At 29.3% G+C, this 24,941-nt stretch overlaps 1 protein-coding gene across 1 annotated transcript in view; it reads left to right on the top strand.

Moving 5' to 3' along the window:
* Positions 1 to 6,897, top strand: part of LOC136981962 (astacin-like metalloprotease toxin 2) — an 84,857-nt gene extending 77,960 nt beyond the window's left edge. The window contains exons 3-8 of the mRNA XM_067278387.1: positions 5,756 to 5,871; positions 5,937 to 6,010; positions 6,074 to 6,149; positions 6,218 to 6,332; positions 6,435 to 6,610; positions 6,677 to 6,897. Coding sequence (XP_067134488.1) covers positions 5,756 to 5,871; positions 5,937 to 6,010; positions 6,074 to 6,149; positions 6,218 to 6,332; positions 6,435 to 6,610; positions 6,677 to 6,897 — 778 coding nt within the window. The remainder of the gene's footprint in view (positions 1 to 5,755; positions 5,872 to 5,936; positions 6,011 to 6,073; positions 6,150 to 6,217; positions 6,333 to 6,434; positions 6,611 to 6,676) is intronic.
* Positions 6,898 to 24,941: the final 18,044 nt, after the last annotated feature.

Genomic DNA, 24,941 nt, shown 5'->3' with positions numbered 1-24,941 from the left:
AATAAAATGAAAAATAAAAATAAAAAAAATAAAATAAAAAATAAATAAAAATGGGGGGTTTTTCTGTAAAAGTTACATATAAAGTTATATCATTGAAAATCTTTGAATTATAAAGAGTATAAAACTTTTACTTTATACTCTTATAACATTTGATCACGCAAGGATGTCAAGTTTCCATATAAAATACTACGAATCGATGCATAGCAGTATAAATCCATCCAGTGTTATAGCCACGACTCAAATATTACTCTTTCATTAATGAAAACCATTGCTTGTCACACACAAAAAGTTTTCTAATATTGATAACACTTATTAAAACTAATCTTGTTTGTTTTCTGATTTATCATGACGATCGGTCACAAAATGGCTCTCAAGATTTCTACATTTTTGGATTCAAGGGACCACCAAACGTCGAGAAATGCAAAATAATAATAATAATAATATAATAATAATAATAAAATAAAATAAATAAAATAAAAAATGAATAAAAATGGGGGGTTTTTCTGTATGTATTAATGTTAGTTTGTGGAGGGACGATTTTGTTCACCTTCTTTAAAGCTTAATAATTCCTGTGCGCTTTGTCCAAAATTTCTAAAATTTTGCAGGGAGGTTTGCATATTAGGAGTATTGATTCTGTTAAATTTTGGTGGTTAAAGGTCGACGAGGTGGAAAGAAAGAGAGAGTCGTGTGTCATATCTCGAGTATGGTCGGACTTAATGACGATTTTCCTTGTTATTAGCATTTAGAATTATTTTTGTAAAACCCGTCCCTAACAGATGGAGCTAAACACAATATTAGCTTTTTTGCCTGGAAAGTTATGCAACTAGTTGCTAGATTTTTTTAATATAGCTTTATTGATACCAAAAGCAAAGTAATTTTGAATAATTTATTAGTATAAGAATTCATTTATAAATTAACGGTTAATGTTACCTTAGGATCCAAAATGGCGGCGGTGGGATTTTTTCCCTACTTCGGAGACTACTACGGGGAAAAAAATTTTCCTTAGAGTCGTGACGTCGACGCCGTTGAGAATTTTTCCCCGTTCGGTTTCGACCCTGCGTTCGACGTGGCCGAGTTTCCTGTAACCTCGAAACGGACGGTAGTGTGTATTTGCGACGGTAGAGGGAGCTTTTTCGTAGCGTCGTGCGAGAGTAAAATCGGCGGGAAATACGTAGGGGTGTTACAAACGATATGCAAATGCATGATCTACGACGTGATTCTGTTCCTTTCCGGGCAATTTTATGCAAATCGACTAGTTTCCAGTTGGAATCGTTTGCTGTAGTGTTGCGACAAATTGCGTATTGGAATAATTGCTGTTTTATTTCGTTACGATATTTCATTCTCGCACAATTTATTATTGGTAAACGTATAGTTTATTTGCAATTGTTCGATAATGAGTAGTTTTGCAGATTCGAGTTGCAACGACGGATTTTGGTCGAAATGCACCACCCGTGATTTCTCCATGTTAATTGAAGACGACTTTTTGAAACCAGGTTTGCCTCCCAGTATCGATAACGCATTGAAATTTGCTGTAAAATTAGGCATACAGCCGACCGAGTCCGTTTGCATTCATTGCGATTCTTTATGCAAATTATACTATCGGAGTAATAGAGAAAGCTGTTTCTTGCGATGTAGTAAGTGCGGAACGAAGACCTCTGCCTTTGATGGAACATATAAAAGTAAATTTGGCCACATTTCTTGGAGTTGCATTCTGTCGTTTATATGGAACTAACTATGTCTGGAATGTACGGCGACGACCTCGGCGATTGCGGCGGGCAAATCCAGAAAAACGGGAGTCGATTGGTCCAATCACATACGGTTGGTATTGCTTATAGCTTTGAGCAATTTGACATCGTTTAAAAAAGAAGTGCCGAATAAAACGGTGGAAATCGACGAGACCGTAATATGTAAAAGAAAGTACGAGAAAGGGCGTATATTTAAAAATACGTTCGGAAAGGAAAAAAAGATAGGAAGAAGCAGGCAACCACCATCGAAAAGTGAGTAAAAAAATTCTTTTTTTTTATTGTTTATTTCGGTTAATATCCGCGGAGTGTGCAGAGAAATTCAAGATGGCGGCCGGAAACGCAGCCATCTTGAATCGAGGGAAAATTTTTTCCCCGTCGCAGTCTCCAACGTAGGGAAAAATTTCCCACGCCGCCATTTTGGATCCTAGGGTAACATTAACCAAATTAACTTTGTATCATTTCTATAATTTAGATTATTAATTTCATTCACTAAATAAGTAAACATTGAATAAGTAATTATTTATATTATGAATATTCATTCCTTTAATACATAAAAGTGAATGTTAAGAGAATCGATATCGATAAATTATTTAAATTAGTTACCTACCCACACATCACTACTTCGAATTCTTTATTTATTTACAAAAAATCATAAATATGTATTATAAAAAAATATTATACATTAATTAAATATGTTTATATTGCAACTGAGAGGGACGTTTAGACAACACAGCCTTCAAACTAAACTTTGAAGAATCTATGAAATGTTGCCATTATTGTGGGTCATAGGTAAATCATACTACTATCATAAGGCCATAGACAGTAGTACAACAAATTTTCCAACTATAGAAGGAGGATAAACATTCATTTTTTTCCGGAAGACTGATACTTTAGTGCCTTTAGCTAATAGGTTCCATTCCTGCAATCGTGAACTTAGAAGTTCAACTTTTTCTTTGGATAGACCAAGTTATGAACTACATCGTTCAGTTCATGTTGCTCAATAAGAATAGTTTACAGGACTGTAGGTCGGATCATAGACTTCAAATACTTCTGCTTTTCTTTTACTAGAGTTCTCTTTATCACTAATGGATAACTTCCAGTCAGATGGTGGCTATGGCACCATTAAATTTTCTCCGTGAGGCACTGGCCGAAGAGCCGATGTCACCTTTGTAACTACTTCTCTTTAAGAACTTTCATGACTTACGATTCTGCATTCACATTACAAGCCTTAAACTCTTCCTTGACTGTAGGAAGGCATGAGATCGAAATTGTAGCAAAAGTCAACAATGAAAATGTTTATTCCCTCTAAGAATAAATTTACTTCAAAAAGCAGTTTATTCATTATTCATCGCCACTAATTGGTTGAGAGAAGAAAAAGAAGAAGGATTTATTTGCATCTCGCAATAAAAGCAAAAGTATTAAACACTAAAATAAGTATTTTAACATCTTTTTAAATATATAAATAAATATTTAAGTGACGTAAGTGGCATGCTTATTTTCTTCTCGTATGATTTCGATACTAAAGAATCCAGCAACGAGTTGCTTAACTTTCCCGGCGTCATTTAAAAATTTAGTGACGCCATCTGTTATGATATTTTATTTAAGAAAACACTTTATCCTTATTGGGTGTACTATAGATGACTATCTACGGAATTTCGGGACTTTGAGTATATATCTGAACTGAGGGGACCGAAACGAGTTCAACAGTACCCTACTTTTCGATTGGAGACAAAAAATAAGAGTTATCATAGTTACAATTTCTTGCCTTTCACAATGCGTTCTACGCCATTCTAGCGTTTTCTACTAAGTGGCGTTCGACTGTTCATGCAATTTCTTGCCTTTCAGAGTGCTTTTTTTTAATGGTTTGCAGACTTTACCGCAAGATGGTGGGACTAGCAACTACGGTGCCGTCTGCAAGATAGCATTAAATAAGTGTGATAACTTAAAAAGTATGATAACTTTCTTATTTTTCGTCTCCGGTCCAAAAGTAGGATATCGTTGAACTCGTCTCGGTCCCCTCAGTTCAGATATATACTCAAAGTCCAAAAATTCCGTAGATAGCAATCTATAGTCTCCCCATATAATTAATTATTATAAAATGGCTAAAACCTTAATTTTCAGATAAGGATGATTTTTACAAAAAATTCTAAATGCTAATAACAAGGAAAATCGTCATTAAGTCCGACCATACTCGAGATATGACACACGACTCTCTCTTTCTCCCCACCTCGTCAACCTTGAACCACCAAAATTTAACAGAATCAATACTCTTAATACACAAACCTCCGTGCAAAATTTCAAAAATGTTTGACAAAAGGCACAGGAATTATTAAGCGTCAAAGAAGGTGAACAAAATCGTCCCTCCACACACTAACATTAATACATACAGAAAAACCTTTCGAATTTTAATATCTTCTAATAAATTTACATATTTCAATATAAATTTTGTAATATTATTAATACGTTGTCACATGAATAATCTTCAATAAATTAATAAAGCTAACTTCCAAATGGTTTTTGTTTTGAAAGCACTGATACGTTTTCAATACATTAATAATTATTTATTATAATGATATTCATTATGTATTCATCTTATTCATTAATTTTTTCTAACAATACGTTAATTAGTTCTAGTATCACTTGAACTAATTAACCTTTGCTCTGCTACGTGTCAATATTTCGAAATGATTGTTTTAAAGGTAAGTTAAAATCTTTTATTATAAAGAATTATTGTGCATTGTTATGAAATTAGAATGCGTACCATACAAGGTCAATAATTGTTTTTTAATTTACTATATAATCGTATTTTTATTTTAAAATTATAGACATTCATACGAATAAAAGATATAATTTAAGAAGTTGAATTACAGTTCATCGTAAGTATTAATAATTTTTTTTTAAATTTTTATATTAGACTATAGAGCCAATTATTAATTTCATATTGTCAGAAACTCTTATTTACGAACTATTAGAAAAGTAAAAACTATAATTATATGCAAATTTACTATTTAATTCTGATTATTATAAGGAAAAAGTGCTCGTGTTAACACTTGATGTAAGTCTTAATGACTTATATCAAGTGTTAAAACTACTCTTATATTGTTGAATTCATTATGTTTATTACAAATAATAACTTTGATAATATACATAATTTCAATATAGAAGATCTATGTATTATTATTGTTGGGTTTATGGAAACATGTTTACTGTTTTGTACTCCATGTCTTGTTCTGTAAAGAACAGCATGATAGGGACATTGTCTCAAATTTCTCATTATTTTAAGAGCTTTTAGATATTATATAACAGGCATGGGCAAATGCGGCTCTTTTTGAGTTAGATGCGGCTCTTGCTGAAAGTGTTCATTTAATAAGTACAATTACGTAAACAATTAAAAAATCAAATGCGAATATCGTAGAAGAGTAATTGTTTTAATTAATTTGTTATTGTAAACCTTTCTCTTCTGCACTGAACTTTTCTTTTTTACTTTTAAAAATAGATTTTTATTTTCTATAAACAGAATACTTCTTTTTTAATAATACAAATTGTTCGATTTTATTTATTTTTTTTTTTGTATTATTCTTTCGAGTGTCCCTTCTTCCAAGCATGTATCCAAATAATGAATGTTTACATTATGCGCTATCGGATTAAGTTAAAAATAAAATAATCCGACCCCGTTTGTCCCAATTGTAGTCCACGATAGGTATGAAAATAAGGCGGTTTTGGGCCCCATACCGTGTGGAGTGTTAAAGAAATATGTTGAAATTTTTAACTCTCCCTCCCTGTGGACATGTTCACAGAATGTTTCTACCAGGCGGGCTCTGTAGCAATCGTTATGAATGCTATAAAAGTTTCATTGTTACCTACGAAATTTACGTACAGCCTCTAGAGTCATCCAGCACAGGCCTAAAAGGCCAATTGTGTCAGGATATAAAAATGATTACCCTTCGAATATCAATTTATGTACAATATTTTTCTATTAGCATACGTAAATATTTTAAAATTTATTTAAGAAATTATCATTTACCTGACAGAGAAACGGATGTAATGCGCCCCAATAAGATGTATGACTTTGACATGAAGTTGCTTTATTTTCTGACTATAATCATAACAGCAGTGGCAAGAAATGGTAAGTTTTACTAATATTTGACAACCATCATTAGAAGGAAAATATTATTATTTTTATTCCTTTAGTCAATTATCACCTGGAAGATTTGTTAAATCCTAATTTGTTCGAAGGCGATATCATTGGAATAAAGGATAACGATGTAAGTTTTCTTTTACACGTGCTTTAAACATTAACGAAATTTCAATTCAATCATTACATTTAGGCAAGAAATGCTATAACAAGCCGTAATTTAAAATGGCCTAATGGAATCGTTCCCTACACCATCGATTCCTCTTTAGGTTTGTTTCTTATCTTTAAATTATTTTAAGATTATTCAAAAATTAATAAATCTTATATATACAAATAGCAAATGTAACTAATCGAATAAAAGAAGCTATGGATGAAGTCACTGGATCAACTTGCATCAAATTCATACCAAGAACTTCTGAAGAAAATTATGTTCGGTTTTTCAGGGGAGAAGGGTAAGTCACTTAAATATATAAGTAAATTCAGTAGTATTTAAAGGCAACTTAAATATTAAACATTTATATTGTATATCGTAAATTTGAGGCCATTCGTTTCAGTTGTTATTCTAAAGTTGGACGTGCTGGAGGAGCTCAACCAATATCTTTAGGAAGAGGGTGCCACGTGAAAAATATTATTGTTCACGAAATTGGTCACGCTCTTGGTTTCTATCACGAACACAGTCGCTCTGACAGAGATTCATATCTGATAATACATTGGGATAATATTCGATCAAGTAAGTAGTTATTTTCAAAACATTTATGAAAATGTTAATTTTAAATAAAAATCTATTTACTTTTAGATATGGCATCACAATTCAGAAAACTTCAGCCAAATCAGAATATACTCTTCAATAATTTTGATATTAATTCTATCATGCTTTACGGGGAAACAGCATTTTCCAAAGATGGAGTTTCTAAGACTATATCATCTAAATCAGGAGTAAGACTAAAGAAAACAAATGAGAAGCCTGGTTTATCTACTAGTGATATCTCACGAATTAAAGCATTGTACGAATGTTAAAATAAAGTCAAACAAGTCCAAATTTGTAATATAAGAATAAACAGGTTCTATGAAAACCATACTATTCTTCGTAAACCATATCAATATGTAAATAATTTCAATAAAATTTTTTTTTCATTCTTTATAACAAAAACTTCTTTAATATCATGTGTTTAACATTCTTCTCTACATCTTTTTTCTTTGATATTTGGCGAATTGTCACTCTGGATCGAATCCAAAAAGGTCAAAAATCTGCTGGAATTTTTTAGGGGTGGTTCATCTTTATCTGTCAAGCCCCAACCCTCACCACTCCGAAGCTTTATTGTACCTACTTACCAAAAAAAAAACCATCTTAGTGCTCACAGGGAGGAAAAAGTTAAAAAAAACACAGCTTTTCCCTTTTATGTTTAGGTGTCAGCGGGTCTCACCCCCTCTCAAGATGTTTACACTTTTAGACTTAGGAGACCTTAAAACGTCCAGGAATGCAAAAAATTCAGGTTTTTTTCCTGTGTGTAGTATGTATTTTTTATGCTAGTGTGTGTGGAAGGCACGATTTTGTTCTTTATTTTTGAAGCTTAATAACTCTTGTGCTTCTTGTCGAAAAAGTTATGAAATTATGCTGAAAGGTTTGTGTATTAAGGGAATTCATGCTGTTAAATTTTCGTGGTTAAACGTCGAGGGGTGGAAAGATAAAGGCGTAATCGAGTGTCGTATCTCCAGAACGGTCGGACTGAATGACGATTTTGCTCGTTATTAGTATTTAAATTTTTTTAAATAAAACTATCCTTACCCTCAAAATTAAACTTTTTGTTATTATTATAAAAAATAATTAAAAACATTAAAAGTTTTTAATTATGTATCATAACAGATGGCTTCACACACACAGCTTTAAACATTGCAGGGAAAGTTAAGCAGTTCGTTGTTGATTTATTTTGTGTTTGTCTTCAAATACAATATACTTTTATACGCAAAAAGAAATTTGCAAAGTAATATCCTCACTGGAACCATATATTGAAACAAACAATTATGAATTATGACTAGTTTTGAAAGTTACAGAGCTATTACGGGTTTAAATATGTGTTTTATAATTATTATTAATATTTAAAATAATAATTTTAAGATAAGATATTAACGTGAAAAAGTATCTTTTCTAATATTTAAAGCGTATAATTATAAACTCACATTTAGATGTAATTCCACGAAAGGTAATACATTTAATTACATCATTTTTAGAATTTACATATAAAAGTTACTGTTTTTGATGCTAAAGAATTTTCTTGTGAAGGTTTTACTATTATTTTCTATATGATTTTAATCCCATAAGATTTATTTTCGTGCAATTACATTTATTTATCGTTTATTTAAATGTTAATGGTGTCATTTCTCTTTCATTTATATGTTTTAATTGTGTAAATACGGTTTCTTTATTAGAAAATTTAAACGTCGTATTTAAATGTATGGCGAAAAACGTAACGAAATTTTAAAGAATAATATATTTTAAATGTTTGTTTTTAATTTTAATAATAAAGATCATTTCGTATCGTGTTTAATTTTATCATTACACTACTCTTGGAACATGGTAATAAAATTAAATCGGATGCAAGCTTAAATGTAATTAGATCTTGCTTATTTTTGTTTTTAAATGCAAATTAAATTATCGTAATTGGAAAATATTATAAGAATAATCGAATTCATAGTAAAGTTTTTAACTTAGTTATTGTAGTTTAGCTATTCTTATCAGGTTAATTATTATTTATTGGTAATAAATACAACTTTGTACCTACTCATATTACAGTTATATCTTCTCAAATTCGTATTTTTTTATTGTCAAAGTGGACCTTGTTTATAAATAGGACTCATTATACTGGTGTAGTTTCGAATTAGCAAAAGGAGAAAAGAGTGTACAGGTGAAAATAGAGATATTTTGTCTTATTTTTGACTAAGGTTTCCTCCTTTTGCTAATTCGAAATTATACCAGTATAACAAGTCTTATTTATAAACAAGGTAAACAATTTAAAAACAAAATTGAAATGTTTAAGGATGTTCAATTCAAATTCAAAATTTACAACCGTACGTAGATAGATGATCCACAGGACTCTATTGCTAATAGGAAAAGTATGTTGTACAGGGGCAAACCACTACTAATTTGAGGTGGAAAGCATATATTTTAAATTAAATTAATTAAAACTCACAAAGAATTAATTATTTGTTTTCTTTTTGTATCATTGAACTCTTTTTTTCAAATTCAAGTTTACTTAATGAAATTCATTCAATATTTTATCATTAAGATAGGATCTTGTTGAAAAGCTAAAAACTTTGCTCTATCCCATTTATTTTCACCTCAAATCAATATGTTAAGAAATAAGACAGTTTTCAAACAGTTTTCGGATTTTAAGGCTTATAGATTGCAGTGAAAATCCCTTATATGTGTTTCGTGCTTGCTAACTAAGCGTTGCTTCTTCTTTAGGGAAAAATCACGCATTTAACAGAAGATTGCATTGAACTAACACTCCATGCACTCCCATAAGATGAACACATACTGCCTGTCAGATTTTAACGATGTTGGTAGATCACTTCTCATTTTCGTCATTTTGAAGACATCCATCTTGAAATTGCCTTCTGGTGAACCACAGCGGTGGCAGGTTATTCTGAATTACTGATAACAGATAGTCACTAATCGCCTAACCATCAGGCTAGCCACGTTGAATCTTCTGTGTTTTCTTTAAGGGATTACCTCCAGGAAAGTCTTCCTGGAGGTAATCCCTTAAAGAAAACACGGAAGATTCAACGTAATCCCTTGGTACATCGCCCATGTATTGCGTTTTATCATTCCAATTCAATTCTGTAAAATGACAGAAATGCAGTTGGCTAGGAGGACAAAGCTAAGAACTGTTCTGAGTGTCCTTAAACGGTGTGCTAAGTTTGCATGTTAGATTGAGTGTGTATATAAATGGCGGATGACATAATTATCACAATTTTACGACCATTACAAAAACATACATATTTAGTCCAGCACGAGCAGCCATCTTGCAAATCGTACGACGAGACAAAACAATAGCGTTAATAGTACAAGGTTAGCATAGATAAAACAAACTGAATGAACTAGTTAGGAATTTAATTAGTGGTTCTAGCAATGGAAGGAGTCAAAAAATAGTAACGAAAGGTTAACATAGCAATAATTATTATTGTTAATTATTTTCCAGAAATGTTTAGGAAAAGATCTCAAAATTATAGTTACGTCACTGAGGAAATACCTTATTCTTCAAGTATTCTCATGTATACATAATTGTGCTACAATTTGAGATCGAAAATTGTAGATCGAAAAATCCCCACTCTCCAGAATGGTGTTAGAAAAACATTAGAAAAAGTATGGAAAGACTTGAGGGATAAAACCCGATTAACTATAAAAGAATTTCCGATAAAAACCGAAAGTTACGTTACTTTAATTGAAACTTTTTTCCTAAAAGGAGTTAGATAGATGATCCGCATGACTGTAGTGCTAACAGGAAAAGTATGATGTACAGAGGCAAACTACTACTAATTTGAGGTGGAAAGCATATATTTTAAATTAAATAAATTTAAAAAATTAATTAAAATGTGCAGCCCTGTATTGTGATGATGTTCGAAAGAAATAATTGTTTGTTTGTTATAAAAGATAACGTAATTTTAAATAATAATTTAATGAATTCACTTTATAAACCAATATATATATATATATAAAATAACTGTTATTAAGGCTAACTATAACCTTTATCGTTGTGTAGAAGACATTAATGGTTTTTCTATAGAAAAAAAAACCTTAACTTTGATCGTTTGATAACTTTCGATATTCAAATTAACGACATTCATTAATTTGAATATCGTTAATTTATTAACTTATTGCAATAATGATAATTAACAGAATTATTTCTATTTGAGTGAATATATCAGTAATTTTAAGCTTATAGAATGTTTCGTTTATATTATTAATTTTGAAAATAAACCAACAACGAGTTGTTCAACTTTCCCGGCAACATTTAGAATTTTGGTGGTGCCATCTGTGATCATATTTCATTAAAAACACTGTTTATTTTTTAAAATTATTATAAAGTGGAAAAAAAGATTAATTTTGAGGGTTGGGATGGATTTCATAAAAAATTGTAAATGCTAATAACGAGTAAAATCCTTATTAACTCCGACCCTATTGCAGATATACACGACCTCCATTATCTTCCCACCCCCTTTACCTTTAACCACCAAAATTTAACAGTATCAATCACCCTAATAAACAAACCTCCCAGCAAAATTTCAGAAATTTTCGACATAAGGTACAGGAGTTATTAAGCTTCAAACAGGGTGAACAAAATCGTGCCCCCCCGCACGCATACACTAGTATCCATACATACAGAAACTCTCTCCTCAACTTTTTTGCATTTCTCGACATTTTAAGGTCCATGAGTACAAAAATGTAAAAATTTTGAGGGGTCGTTTCATGACCGATCGCCATATTTTCCCTTATTTGCCCGGGCAACGCCGGGCTCATCTGCTAGTTACTTAATATTTAATGAATTTTTTAACAATGAATTTAATTAAATTTTTTAATGTTTAAAAGTGAAAAGAGAATATAAAATTGAAAAAATTGATAAAAGAAGCTAAGGCAATAAGAACATTTACTTAGGCTGATATCGAAAATGTCATTGCTGACGTGCTGTATATAATTGTAATCTTTATATTTGTTTGCTGCAAATTCTAAAAATGCGGAATGTATGCATTTATTCATATTATTGAAATTACAAGTTAACGTTATATGTCTACATATACGGAAGTATCAAGATTAAAAGTCACAGAAAAATAAGAAATAATAGAAATATTGGTTCATTTTTGTTTATGTTGGTTTATGTGTGTAGAAAAGAAGACAGAAGGAAAAGAAGTGAGAGAAGAAAAGCGAACAGATGAAGAAGACAATATAAACAGAAGGAGAAGAATATAAGATAAACAGAAGAAGAAGAAGAAGAATATAAGATGAAGAGAAGAGAAGACAAAAAAAAGAGAAGAAAAAGAAGGTAAGATGAAGAAGGGAAAAAAAGAAAAGCAACGAGAGGAAAAAGAAAATCTTTTTTTAATTACTTAAATTTAATTACAGTTGTGATTATAATAATTTTAAGTGAAATAAACTTTACTTAAAAGAAATTTAGAGATGTTTTCATTCCTAGTACTAACAGAACAGAAAAATTCAACTTGTAATACAGTATAAAGAATATATATTATATAAAATAAAACTTGAATGAAAAATTGTAATTTTATAATACGATGTTAATATCAATACGCTTTGATAATAAGAATTGACTTTTGGATTTTACTTTGTAGTAGTTTATCAACCCTTTTTTAAATATTGAATGCTGCTGTTAATATATAAAATAATGCGGAAATGGGTTTATACAGCTGCTTTATACAGATTCTTTCTACGTCAATATTATCATTGTACATGATATACAGGCTAATGATAGTATTTACTAAATCTATTAAAATGGCATATATTGTTCCTGTAATATTTAATAAATAAGAAAGGATAAATAACATTAGTGTGGAGAACAATCATTACATAACTTTCAATATTCAATATAATTTCAAGTTATAATTGGGTAAAGTTCTTAAATATTCTGGTAAACTCCATTTTAAATTTCATATGTTTTTATCTTGTTGTTTCACTTATAAGTTAGTAAGCATCTTGTAAACGTTATCAATATAAAACTTTACCTAATAACTTTTAACTTGTGTGCATTTATTCGTAGAAGTTATTACGATATATTTTTATTCGAATCTCTATTTCAATATCTGTATAGATCTATAATGTCTTTCCATAAATATCAAATGTCTTATTGAAATGGAAGCGAGTAGAAACATTAAGATATTTCCGACTCGACCAGTTTTACATTCAAAGAAAAGACATTAGCCATTCTCTAGAGAATCTCTTCTAAACCGAACTATTGAAAGGATAATTTTTGTTATTATTTGAAACACTTTATATAGAAACAAAAATAAATAAAACAATTATCGATTGAACAAATCCCCATTAAGTTCACTTTCATAAGCTTTTATAAGAAACTACATTTTATCTGAATATATGTATGAGAGGACTGGAAAATGTAGCATCTTTGTATATTACATAATTAATATAAACACTTGTAGTAATCTTATAAAAGTTTAATGTATAATAAAGGGTTTTATAAAAATTGTAAATGATAATAACGAGTAAAATCGTCGTTTCCTCCATACTCCAGACACAATACGACCTGTTCTTTCTTCCTCCCCCGTCGACCTTTATCCACCGAAATTTAATAGTATCAATGCCCCTAATACACAGATTTTCCTGCAAGGGCAATTGGATTGTTGTTTTCATTCTTATCTGTTCTATTTATTTTATTCTTTCAGTGAATGGCAAAATCCGATGAAATTACACTTTTAAAATTCAATTTTATGTCAACTTCTTATTGAATTCTTCTGTCATGTTGTAATAAAGAAAAACTGAGATTTCAAATTATATATGGAAATTAATTCTTCGACTTTAATAGGGAATTTAAGGTAGAGATAATTAAAGTAGGAAAAAAATCTCAATTTTTCCTATCTTTAGTTTAACACCTAAATAGAAGCGAATTTCTCGTAGAAAGTTCTCTCGGGGAATCCCCCTTCGGCAGATAGCCCACTTGCGAAGTTTCCGTATACAAGAAGAATATATTTCTAATTTTAAACATATCTAAATGGAAATTAAACAATCATAAAAATATATTTAATTATAATTAATTAAGCGAAAGACATTTTAACGAAGTAAACTATTTTGTACAGATTACCAAATAACGTATTAACGAAAATTAATAAGCGATTTGGAATTTATAATTTTAAAACGATTTTAATTAATCTCTATTAATGTAATTTTAATGAAAATTTTCGTAAATTCTTACAATATTATAACGCCATTAAGGCATCTATAAAGAGAAAGTTAATTTAGGAATTTTTAATTAAATAAAATGAAAACAAATTTTAGATCTTATAACTGATAATCCTTATGAGAAATATATAGACCTAAAAGCCATTTTATAACCTGTATTAAATCCAATAGAAGCAATCTTCTGGAGTTGTGTTAAAGGTTTTATATTAAGACATAATATTAAAAAATATGACATACATGTTCTAATTAAGCCGTTGAAATTAATAATAAATATAACTAAAATATTTTATTTTTAATATAAATTCTAAGTCTTATTTTATATTTTTGTGTCTTATGAAGATTTTAGTTCATTTTCTAAATATTTATGACACTATTTACTTTCCCAGCTTTGTTGTATTTAACACAGGGAAAGTATGACGATCGATCAAAAATGATTACCCCAAGATTTTTACATTTTTGGACTAGGTACACATTGAAACGTCGAGAAGTGCAAAAATATTCAAGGTGTTTTTCTATACGTATAGATATTAGTGTGTGATTTTGTTCACTCTCTTTAACTCCTTACTTCCTCGACCTTAAACACCAAAGTTTAACAGCATCAATCACCCTGATAAACAAACCTCTCTGAAAAATTTCAGAGATTTTCGACAAAAGACACAGGAGTTATTATGCTTCAAACAGGTTGATCCCGCCATACATACAGAAAACACCAAACATTTTTGTATTTCTTGACGTTTCAAGGTCTCCCTGAATTCAAAAATATAAATGTCTTGTGAATTATTTTTTGACAGATCGCCATACTAATATAAGAGATAATATTATTTCTTCAATAAATGCAAAACATGGAATGATTCCATTACAGGAAATGTTTAATTTTCATGTCTTTATTGTCTTCAAGATTAAGTTACTCAGTACATAACCACATTTCTAACAATGGTCCATATCTTCTGTATCAACTGTCGAAATTAAAATTACTTTATAAAAAATTCAGTTAAACAATGATGACAAATAGAAACAATAAACTATTGTGCATGTTAAATATTAGTATATTTATTTACGAGGCAAATATAAAGTCTTCAGTACATTTTAATTTGCGAAATTTTTTGAAATTTACTTATAATACTGTAATATATAATGTAATTTACCTTTTTTGCAGGTTATTAACTTTTACAAAGCAAAATCTTACCAATTAAATCAAATTAAAGAATTTCTGACTCATGAAATATAGATTAAACAGCTACAATAGAGCAATATAATGCAACTGCCGAGCTATTTTTATGTATTGAATTCTATTACCTCGTATGCCAATGTGAACTCTACTTCAATAATATTTTATTCATATGTAGAAATATCTGCTAAAGGCATTCAATGATAAATATATTAACAGGAAGCCTTAAAGGGATTATTTACGTGTCGAAACTATATTCTACTATGTAAATACGTTATCTCTACGGGTAGAGTTAACAGTGACCTCAAGTCTTAATGTATTCAGATATATAGATGAAAACAAAGCTAACTCGTGGATAGTAATATGAAATAAATCTATTATGAGTCCTAAATAGCCACATATTTCTAATTATTTCAGGAACAACAGGTGTAACAGGTGCTTAAGACCTATTATATAGAGCTGGCACACCATCGTGCTGGTATGAAACATATTATAGTTACGCCATTCGGGGAGAAAAGTACTCTGTCAGCCCAGAAAGGTGCTGAAGGTGTGGCTCGTCATACTGTTAAATTTATCATAACGTTGCATCACTCGAATGCTGTGCGGCATCCTCTACATGTTGTGCTGCTTGCAGATAGCAGCGTAATGGGTGCTAGTCATGGCGACTTATATTCATGTATTTGTGTCCACTGAAGTCCATATTTTAATCTAATCTAAACTAAACTAACCAATACCGGATATCCCTTTTGTTACAAAATAATAGGTGTTTAAGAGTGGATGTTTTACATACTTAAACGCTCTCTATATAAAAAATATTTTAATCCCTTTCGGTTTAAGTTAAATTATTTTACCTGCATAAGCATTAATAACACCAAATAAATGTGAAAAGTGTTTAAGATATATTACATTTTTGTACACAGTTCAGTTAATTAATAATTTAACAAGGTTAGTAAATTAGGAATTATTAATATTACTTTCTGCTTCTCCAGAGAATAAAATTATTAAATATCTGTAAATTAAGATTACAAAGTTACATTTTAATCATATATATTATCAACGTTACAAATTATATAATTCGAACATAAATGTATTCATTAGTAAACAAAGACAGATTAAATAATTGATATATATTTATTAATTGGAACATTAACAGTTTAATGTTCCTTTTTGGATATAATAAAGAATTAATGAAGCTGAAATATTTAAATAAGAATTGTATAATGTATAGATAATAATCATAAAGTCACTGTGTACTTTTATACAAACAATACAATGCAAGTGCGCGTGTGTCTTTTCGCATATTCTGTAGTATTCCACATATACAGTGCTGAATTTCTTAATTTTATAACGTTATGTCATTAAAGTTTCTTAATTCACAGTTTATATAAAATGTGTCACAATTTCTCATAGAAAATGTTTATGTTAATTAAATACACCGTGTTCAAAACATAAGGAAAATTGTCCAACCCATAAATAGGAATCTAGGTATAATCTAATCCAATACACTGTACCTAATTTCTTATTTATAGGATCTAGATTCCTATTCTAATCTAATTACTGGATTGTAATACAGTCATTGGATTAGAATCCATAGACAATACGAAGTACTCTTTTACGTTGTTTTCGGTTTGACGTAATTTAGGTAAAATTTTTGTTGTTTTTTTAAGATATAAGCCCAATAATGGTAATGTTTAATTTTGGAACTGAGTGTCTATGAAAAGTAATAAAAAAATTTTCCCAATCGTTAGAGGAATATAAAAATTTTGCAAATCTTTTGTGTGTTTAAACCTAGAATATATCATCCTCTATAAGTTTAGAAGATTAAAATTAACAACAAAATCTAATGTCTGCAGTTTATTATTAAATAAACAATCCTCGAGTGGAGGGCAGAAACATTTTAATTACTAAATTACTTCATATACATTACGAAATATCTAGAAAATTGTCCAATTATCACTAAATAGAATAAGTATAGAAAGAAAATGTTTGAATAATTTATCATTTACAATGAAAATATTGGTAATAAAAGTATCAATAGCGTGAAAATATGTTAATAAAATGTTTCAAATAATCCAATTGTACTCTTTGAATCACTGTCATATTTACACGTCAATGTATGCACTTTTAAGTCTGTGTTTTTTATAAAAAATATTTTTTAAAACGTCAATTTAATCAGCTTTCACATCAGTATTTCAATGAACTAATCTAAATACTCAACTGAATACATTGAGCTTTATCTAAATTCCTGTACTGATCTACATTTAAATAGGAAGATTTCTTGTTTTGTATTTTTACATCTAGTCTGTTTGTCAATACAAAAGAAATATAATTTTATTTTGAAATCTTCATCAGAAAATTCAAAAAAATATATAATATGCTTTAATGATGATTTTTATTTTATTTTTAAAGTGTTGATTAAAGTTCTTTCATTAACATGGCACTGTTATGCATATTTATCATAACTTTTCTGTGATAGAAGAATGATATCAAGGTAAAATTTCGAGGTTTCAACCCAGATTCGAATGCGATTCCCTCAGAGGAACATTCTTTGCTTTTATCTTCTTTACTGTTTGGCCATCTGTGTTAATACTGTAATTTCAAAAATATCCCTTTCATCAACATAGGTTAACGTATTTGGAAGTTTTACTGCTTAGAAAATGACTTTAAATATCATTTTTCTCATATCTGAACATTTATTACTGTCATTATATCGTCAATGGGTATATTTGGATTTCTATCGTGTTTATCAATCCTTTCCTTACAAACTGCTGATATAATAAATTTTCCATTTAACAACAAAATGTTATGAAAGTTACCATTTTTTTTTGTATACTAAATTTAAGATCATTTTGAAAACATTAATATACACCAGGGCTTCTTAAACTGGGAATTTAAGACCTGTTCTCAAATGCCCACAAATGAAAAATATTACTTTTAAATCTTACAAATGTTCAGTGTGTTTATATTTGGTCACACCTGACCCTGCATATCAGGAGTGATTGTGGAATTATAAATTCTGGAGGTCCTGTGGTAGGGGTGGTATTTATAGCACACTCTTTCCTTCACTCCCTATAAGAAATTTCATGAGGTCAAGTCAGTTATTTGTGGCCTCTTCCCTTTAATCTTTCTACATATGGTCTCGACTTTCGTCTATGTAACATCGTTCTCATGATTAAGCAAGGACAGACAGCCGGACAGACGGCAGTGGAAATTTATAAGTCTGAAATTGTCTAAAATTGTACTCCAATTAATAAAAATACTGTGTTAAAAATATAATAATTTTTACTGAATTTTTTGGGGCATGATATACTAGTTACATTAAAAAATCTTTTGTGAAATTTAGATTGATGTGCACCAGATGGCGACAGTTTGCGGGCTATGAAGTGTGAAATTGATTTTTGGATAAGAATTGCTCTTAATGCAATGCCAGTTGTTGTAGACCCGGTGTTAAGTATACAAAGACGACACTCTTCCGCTTCTCAATAGGTAAAAATGAATTCAAAATAACAATAAGCACATTACTGACATCCCATTTGCAATATAATTGCGCTGTGTTGCTTCAAAAATCCGTTTATTTTGCCATTGCCTCACTGAAGTGAGAAAAGGAAGTGAAGGTGACATGAGCACATAAAAACTCTGTGATTGAAGATTAGAACTGCACGACAAAAGCATGACGATACAAGGAATGAATACAGTAAACTTTGCAATTGGGGTGGGCAATTGCTTGTATTGCCCACCTCAAACACGCCCTATATTTGATAGCATGTATCTTTATTGTTGTTATAACCCTTGGAAACATTCAGAAAAATGACACGCTAGTCCCTTTACACTTCACAATTACATGAATAATATTTACGAGACAATAAAACACAGAATGAGTGTAATAAAATTTTGAGAAATTAGAGAAGTTTCTTAAACGTTTCTCATGATTTAAAAGAAATAAATAGACGAGAACACTACCTAAAATTACATAAGTCAAAATAATAAAAGGTAAGATTTTGGTTATCTCTCGAAAATTTCTTTCACAAACATATCCTGTGGGCAAAAAGGGGCAAAGGGCTTCACTATCAAGTGCCATAAATTAATTTGTATAAGAAAATATTTCCCCGAAAAATTCCTCAGAATAAAAATGTCTGAAGTCAATACTGTACATGGGGCCACCTAATTCAAATTTACCTGGGGCTCTCCTTGAAATTAAAACGTGCCATTGCGTGAACAGATAGGATTAACAAACAATATAAAATGGCGGAATAATTGAACGCTGATTATTATAATTTATTTCAATAGTATCCCACAGAAGACAATTAACAAAATGTATTTTTCAATTATCGAGCTAATAAAACGATTTTTTAGAATATATTTTTAAACGTTGATTGCTATTCCAAACATGTTCTTCGTCACTTTTAGTTTATCGATTTTTCAAAACTGTTTGGTGACCGAAATACAAACGAATGACAAAAAATACTCCCGCAAAATTTGTTAAAGAATGTAATTGGGTTAAACGTTTTGGTTTTCTTATTTTCTATACTTTTAAAAATTTCCTACAAAAAGTAGTCTTTCGGTTTATTGATTGTGCTGCAATTTGAAAAAAATTGAAACCCATAAATTCGTCTATTCGTCCGTTTGTCTGTCATTCCTTAATCTCGAGAACGGGTTTACACAGATAAAAATCGAAACCAGATATTGAGAGCTTAGGGGTCAGAGATTAACTATATACGAACGGAGTCTGGTAATTTTTGTGTAACGATGCAAACATTAATTATTTCCACTAATAATTCAAATAAAAATAAAAATATATTTAATGTATATTCTAATAATATGAAAAAAAATATGTAATGTGTTTATTTTTCATTAAAGTTTCAGTGGAAATAATTAAAGTGAACAATTATTTAACTAAGGTAAATATTAAATTACCTGCTAAAGGCATTTAATTTTTGTTCTGTATAAATACTTGATGTTTTACATTGTTTTTAAGCATTTTAAAGCTTATTTTTAGTCATTTTTTTGTTAGTGGCGAGGAAATTTTACGATATATTCGAACAGAACTGTCAGTGAAGTTTAAATCCTTTTGCCTAATGATAGAAGTAGAAACATTGTGAAAATTAAAAGAAATTGTAAATTAATTATAACTTTATATTCAACATGAATATATTTCTAATTATAAATATAAAAGTCTGTTAAGTTTTGACTCGTAAGAACGATATTGTAAGAAAACCTTGTTAAGAAAGGAAAACTGTTATAATCACTGCAGTTTCTATCGTTATATTTGTTCTATCGCTTATAAACATTCTCTATTGCCAAAATTTTTAAATGAAAATTCTATAAAACGTTTATTTAATTAAAAGAAATTCATCAAAATCACTAATTTCCACCCCAAAAACTACATTAGGAAAGCACTCACATTCCTATTTAGGTTAATTATTTAAAATAACATGATGACTGTTTTGTTTAATTAAATTATGGCAACGCAACACTTGAGCGATATGCCTAAGGGGGATGCCTTTCAGGAGGTTTTTTTAAGGGTAACTCATCCCTATTCAGGCGTTACAGACGTGGAGAAAGCGCAAACTCAAAACCGAACTCCTAGTGTTCAGCGAGTGGAACCAATTGGCCACTGGTGGCCATATCGTGACGAAAATTGAAGATTTTCAAATATATCAGTCTTATAAAAATATGGAAAGTATTACAGTCGAACCTCCAATAACGGCCACATCTTAGCAGCGGTTATTTTTCAGGAACTTTTGTTTTAAAATGTTTACAGAGTAACCTCTAAACTACGGCCATTTTTTATGTTTCCATTAGTGATCATTGTTCAGTTTACTGTATTACTATATTATTGGGCTGAAATTCGAAAAAATTGTAGACCTATATATTTTCACTGTCTCCTGTCTGTCTTTTCTTAATCTCGAGAACTTCCTTTGTATTTGATAGATAAAAGTCGAGACCAGATATGGAAAGTCTAAGGCCAATTAACTATATACAAACTTCCTGTCTGGAGAGGAAGTCGCGTGACTTTAATTCAAATATTTTCCACAGAACGGAGTTGCATAAATGACCGGCATGACTTCGTTGTTGTGAGGAAAACTATGATGTACAGGGGCAACAACGTAATGAAAAAATATTTTTTTTTCTAAATTATTAATTTACAATGTATTTATTTAAAATATTAAGCTATAAAATCAATTTATTCCATTAATTTTAACAATATAATGTGAAATTTTTATAGTAAAAAAATGATGTTAAAATTTAAACATAATAGCATATTAGAAAGAATAATAGCGGTAATAGAATACATAAACCTATAAAAGAATTAACTATTTATATATTATTAGTTGATGAGCGTGTTTAAGAATAATAAATTACGTTATTTTTACTTATAAGATGTGAATTTTAATATTTGATAATGTCAAGAACTTTATTCACAGGTAATAATAGAGATTTCGAGCTCTTTTGTATCATTTTTATTAAAGAAAAAACTAATGATGACAGCTTATAGTACTGAATTTGTAATGAGACTTGTGAAAATTTCTATTCTTAAACTGTTTTCAGATTATTGTACATTAAAACACATTCAATATTTCCATTCCAGAACCTTTTGCACTTATATTTACACTAAAATCTTCATGAACACTAAAATAATTATTAAATATATTTAAAATTCATTGAAAAAATTCATATAACATTTAAATTTATGTATTTATAATGAACATGTTTTATAATATTTAAGCAATTTAAAATTTTTTCCTTCTCAATCAATTTTTTAAACAAAATTAATGTTTCTTCTTGGGTTTTATCATTAAGACAATTGCTTTTAAAGTTGTATTAACATTAACACTTAAAAGATAACACTGTGTGTATATGAGCATCAAGCAGAGGGGGAGGACAGAGCAAGTGGACCTCCCTACGGTCGCGTAATGTGTTCCACAGATTATACTCGTAAATGTGATCGAGATATGTAATCTTACATCCTTTGATACAATACTCTAATCTACTTGTGAAAATCCTTAAAATCATTAAAATAAATTCTTATTTAAATAATTGAATAAGAATTTATTGATGTAATTATTTGTCTCCAAGCTTTACCCCCCTCCCTTGAAAAATCTCATGCATATGTTTGTACTGTATGCGTGTACTATATATGTGTGTGATATACACACACGCATCTTGTATACATTTTTTACAGTATACGTTTACAGTACTTGTAATCTTAACGTGCATACTGTATTATATACACTCATATTAATTATATTGAAGTATTATACTTGTATATCTTTCCTTTTATATTTCTAGAAGGGAGCTGAAGATATTCACTCAACTGTGATTAAGAAAATAATTTAGTTATATATAATACAATTGAAAATTTTGTTGCTAATGGATATCCATTTTTTGTTTTGATAAAGACACGTGGCTTTGATATTGATTTTTACTCACAATATATAAATTTCACATTATTGATTATTCAAAATAACATTTATTTTATTATAAAAAATAATTTACGCTACATGTAACAATAAGTAAGACAAAGCCATTATAAATTTAATTTTTCTTTTAATAAATGTACAGTACATTGTTTACCGTACAAAATTTAAATCAAGTCTATTATTATTTTCCTGTTTTCCTTTTCTACTTCTCTTATTACTTTGGAAAATTGAATTGAATATAGTTTTTATTTTACCATTTTTTTTTTTCTAAAAGATTTATATATACAGTAAAACCTGTTCAAAACGGAAAACTTCCAAACCGTGCGAGTACGTTTTGAACAGGTTTTACTGCATAGAACTTTGTTTTAATTTTATATAATAATTATATTGAACTTAGTTGTATAAGAAAATATTAAAGTAGACTATAAAACAGATGGGGTTCTCATATCAGTAACTAAATATAGAATTGCGTGTCTCTTCTCTAATCTCCTGACAATTTTCACGTACATAGCTCCTAGTGAGTATGAATGATATAATTATAGGTTTTCTGTAGATAAAAACTGCTTTTATAGCGTAAATCGACAAGAGCAGAATAAATTTTATAACTTCAACATGATAGCGGAATGAAACTTTTCTACCAAGTTTCCTAAATATTAAAATACTTAATTATATTCCATACTGTTGAGATTATTTGAAAAATTCTGTATTATTTATGAAACCTGTTATGATTTTATTACATAATTAGATAATATTGCAGTTGAGAAACCTTAATAAGTTGATTTTCTGATCCATACAATGCTTACAGGTGAAAGGTAAACAATAAATTTTATAAAGAAAGTAATTTAATTGCTGTTTGATTATAATTTCAATCAAAAAGTTATTAAATTATTATAATAATTATACTATTAATTGTTTTCTATTCGTTATTAAGCTGCAATTTGAAAAAAAAAAATTTAGATCTATAAATTCCCACTGTCATCCATCTGCCTGATCCTCCTTAATCTAGAGATAAAAGTTAGATAAAAGTCAAGACCAGATATAGAAAGCTTATAAACACAATGTTCTGATTAACTATACACGAACTTTCTGTCTAGACCGGAAATCACATGATTTCAATTCAAATATTTTTTCCAGAATGAAGTTAGATAGATGACCAGCAAGGCTCCGTTGTTATCAGAAAAAGTATGATGTACAGGGGCAAGATACTACTAATTTGAGATCGAGAGCGTATATTTTAAATTAAATAAATTAAGAGCCCGGCATCGTGACGATATCGCGATAATTTTTGCTCGTTTATGATTAATTTTATTTAAAATGCAGCCATAAAATGTGTAATATATTATTTGCCGTTAAGACAAATTTATTCTTTCTTTATGAATTTAATTAAGAAAAAAATTGAAAATTAATTATTACAAAGTCAATTATTTGTTATGTAAAATAGTATTATGTGAAAATACATTAGGGATAATTAAATAAAAATTTAATTATACCTAATTCATTTTTACATTGAGTAATAAAGGTTGAAATATTTTAAAATTATTTCTAACTTCAACATCAAGTTAGTGATGTTATAATTTTCTTCTAAGTTGACAACTTAAAGCTTGAAATAAATGTATAATCATTTTAATAAAAGAAGATAAAGGTTTATGACACGAGACACTTACATTTTAAATTATTACAGCAAAGTTATATCCAAAAAAATATTTCACGTGTGAAAAACTACGTACGAATTTATTAAAATTTGTTTCTTGTTGCATAACTTGTTATTTTTCTGTACAAAATTCTATCCAATGCAAAGGCAGAATGACTTCACAAATCCATTCCTTAAGTTCTCGAGCTGTCTGAACGATCAATAAATATTCAAGCGTATTCGGATCGATGTAAATTGCTTAACGTCACATAAACACTAGGAGAAAAATCATATGCTCAAAAATATTTTATAATTATATAAATTCTTTTGGAGATTAAATATCAGTCGGACAATAAATAAATAAAAAATCTCGTAATTTACTCTGGTGTATTAATTATCTCTTTCTATGTAAGAATCTACTTTTGGGGCTGCAGAAAAAATTATAGACCTGTAAATTTCGTCTGTCCGCTTGTCTGCTTTTCTTAATCTCGAGAAAAAGTTAGACAGATGAATGCCAAGACAAATATAATAAGAGAAGAAAGAAAAGGATCCAATTAACTACATATAAACTTCATATGAAAACCGAAAGTCATGTTATTTCAATTCAAAGTGTTTCCTCTGAAAGATGTTTGGTGACCGGCACAACTCTACTGTTAAAGGAAAAGTATGATGTTTAGGGGCAAGCCGCTAGTAATTTGCGGTGTTGAGCATATATTTTAAATTAAATAAATTAAATAAACTTTTAATTGATTATATTTGTCAATAGTATCACACATAAATGTATTTTATATGCATTGACTATGTTATAGACAAGGCCTGGCCAACTTATAGTGGGGTTTCATCGACCTTTATAAAAACATCCGTGATCTTGAAAACTGATGATGCGATCGATCGATCGATCAACTTGTTGGATATGCCTGT

This window comes from Centruroides vittatus, unplaced genomic scaffold, assembly GCF_030686945.1.
Source record: "Centruroides vittatus isolate TY-2023 unplaced genomic scaffold, ASM3068694v2 contig_799, whole genome shotgun sequence".
NCBI lineage: Eukaryota > Metazoa > Arthropoda > Arachnida > Scorpiones > Buthidae > Centruroides > Centruroides vittatus.
This window is presented reverse-complemented; position numbering and strand designations above follow the sequence as displayed.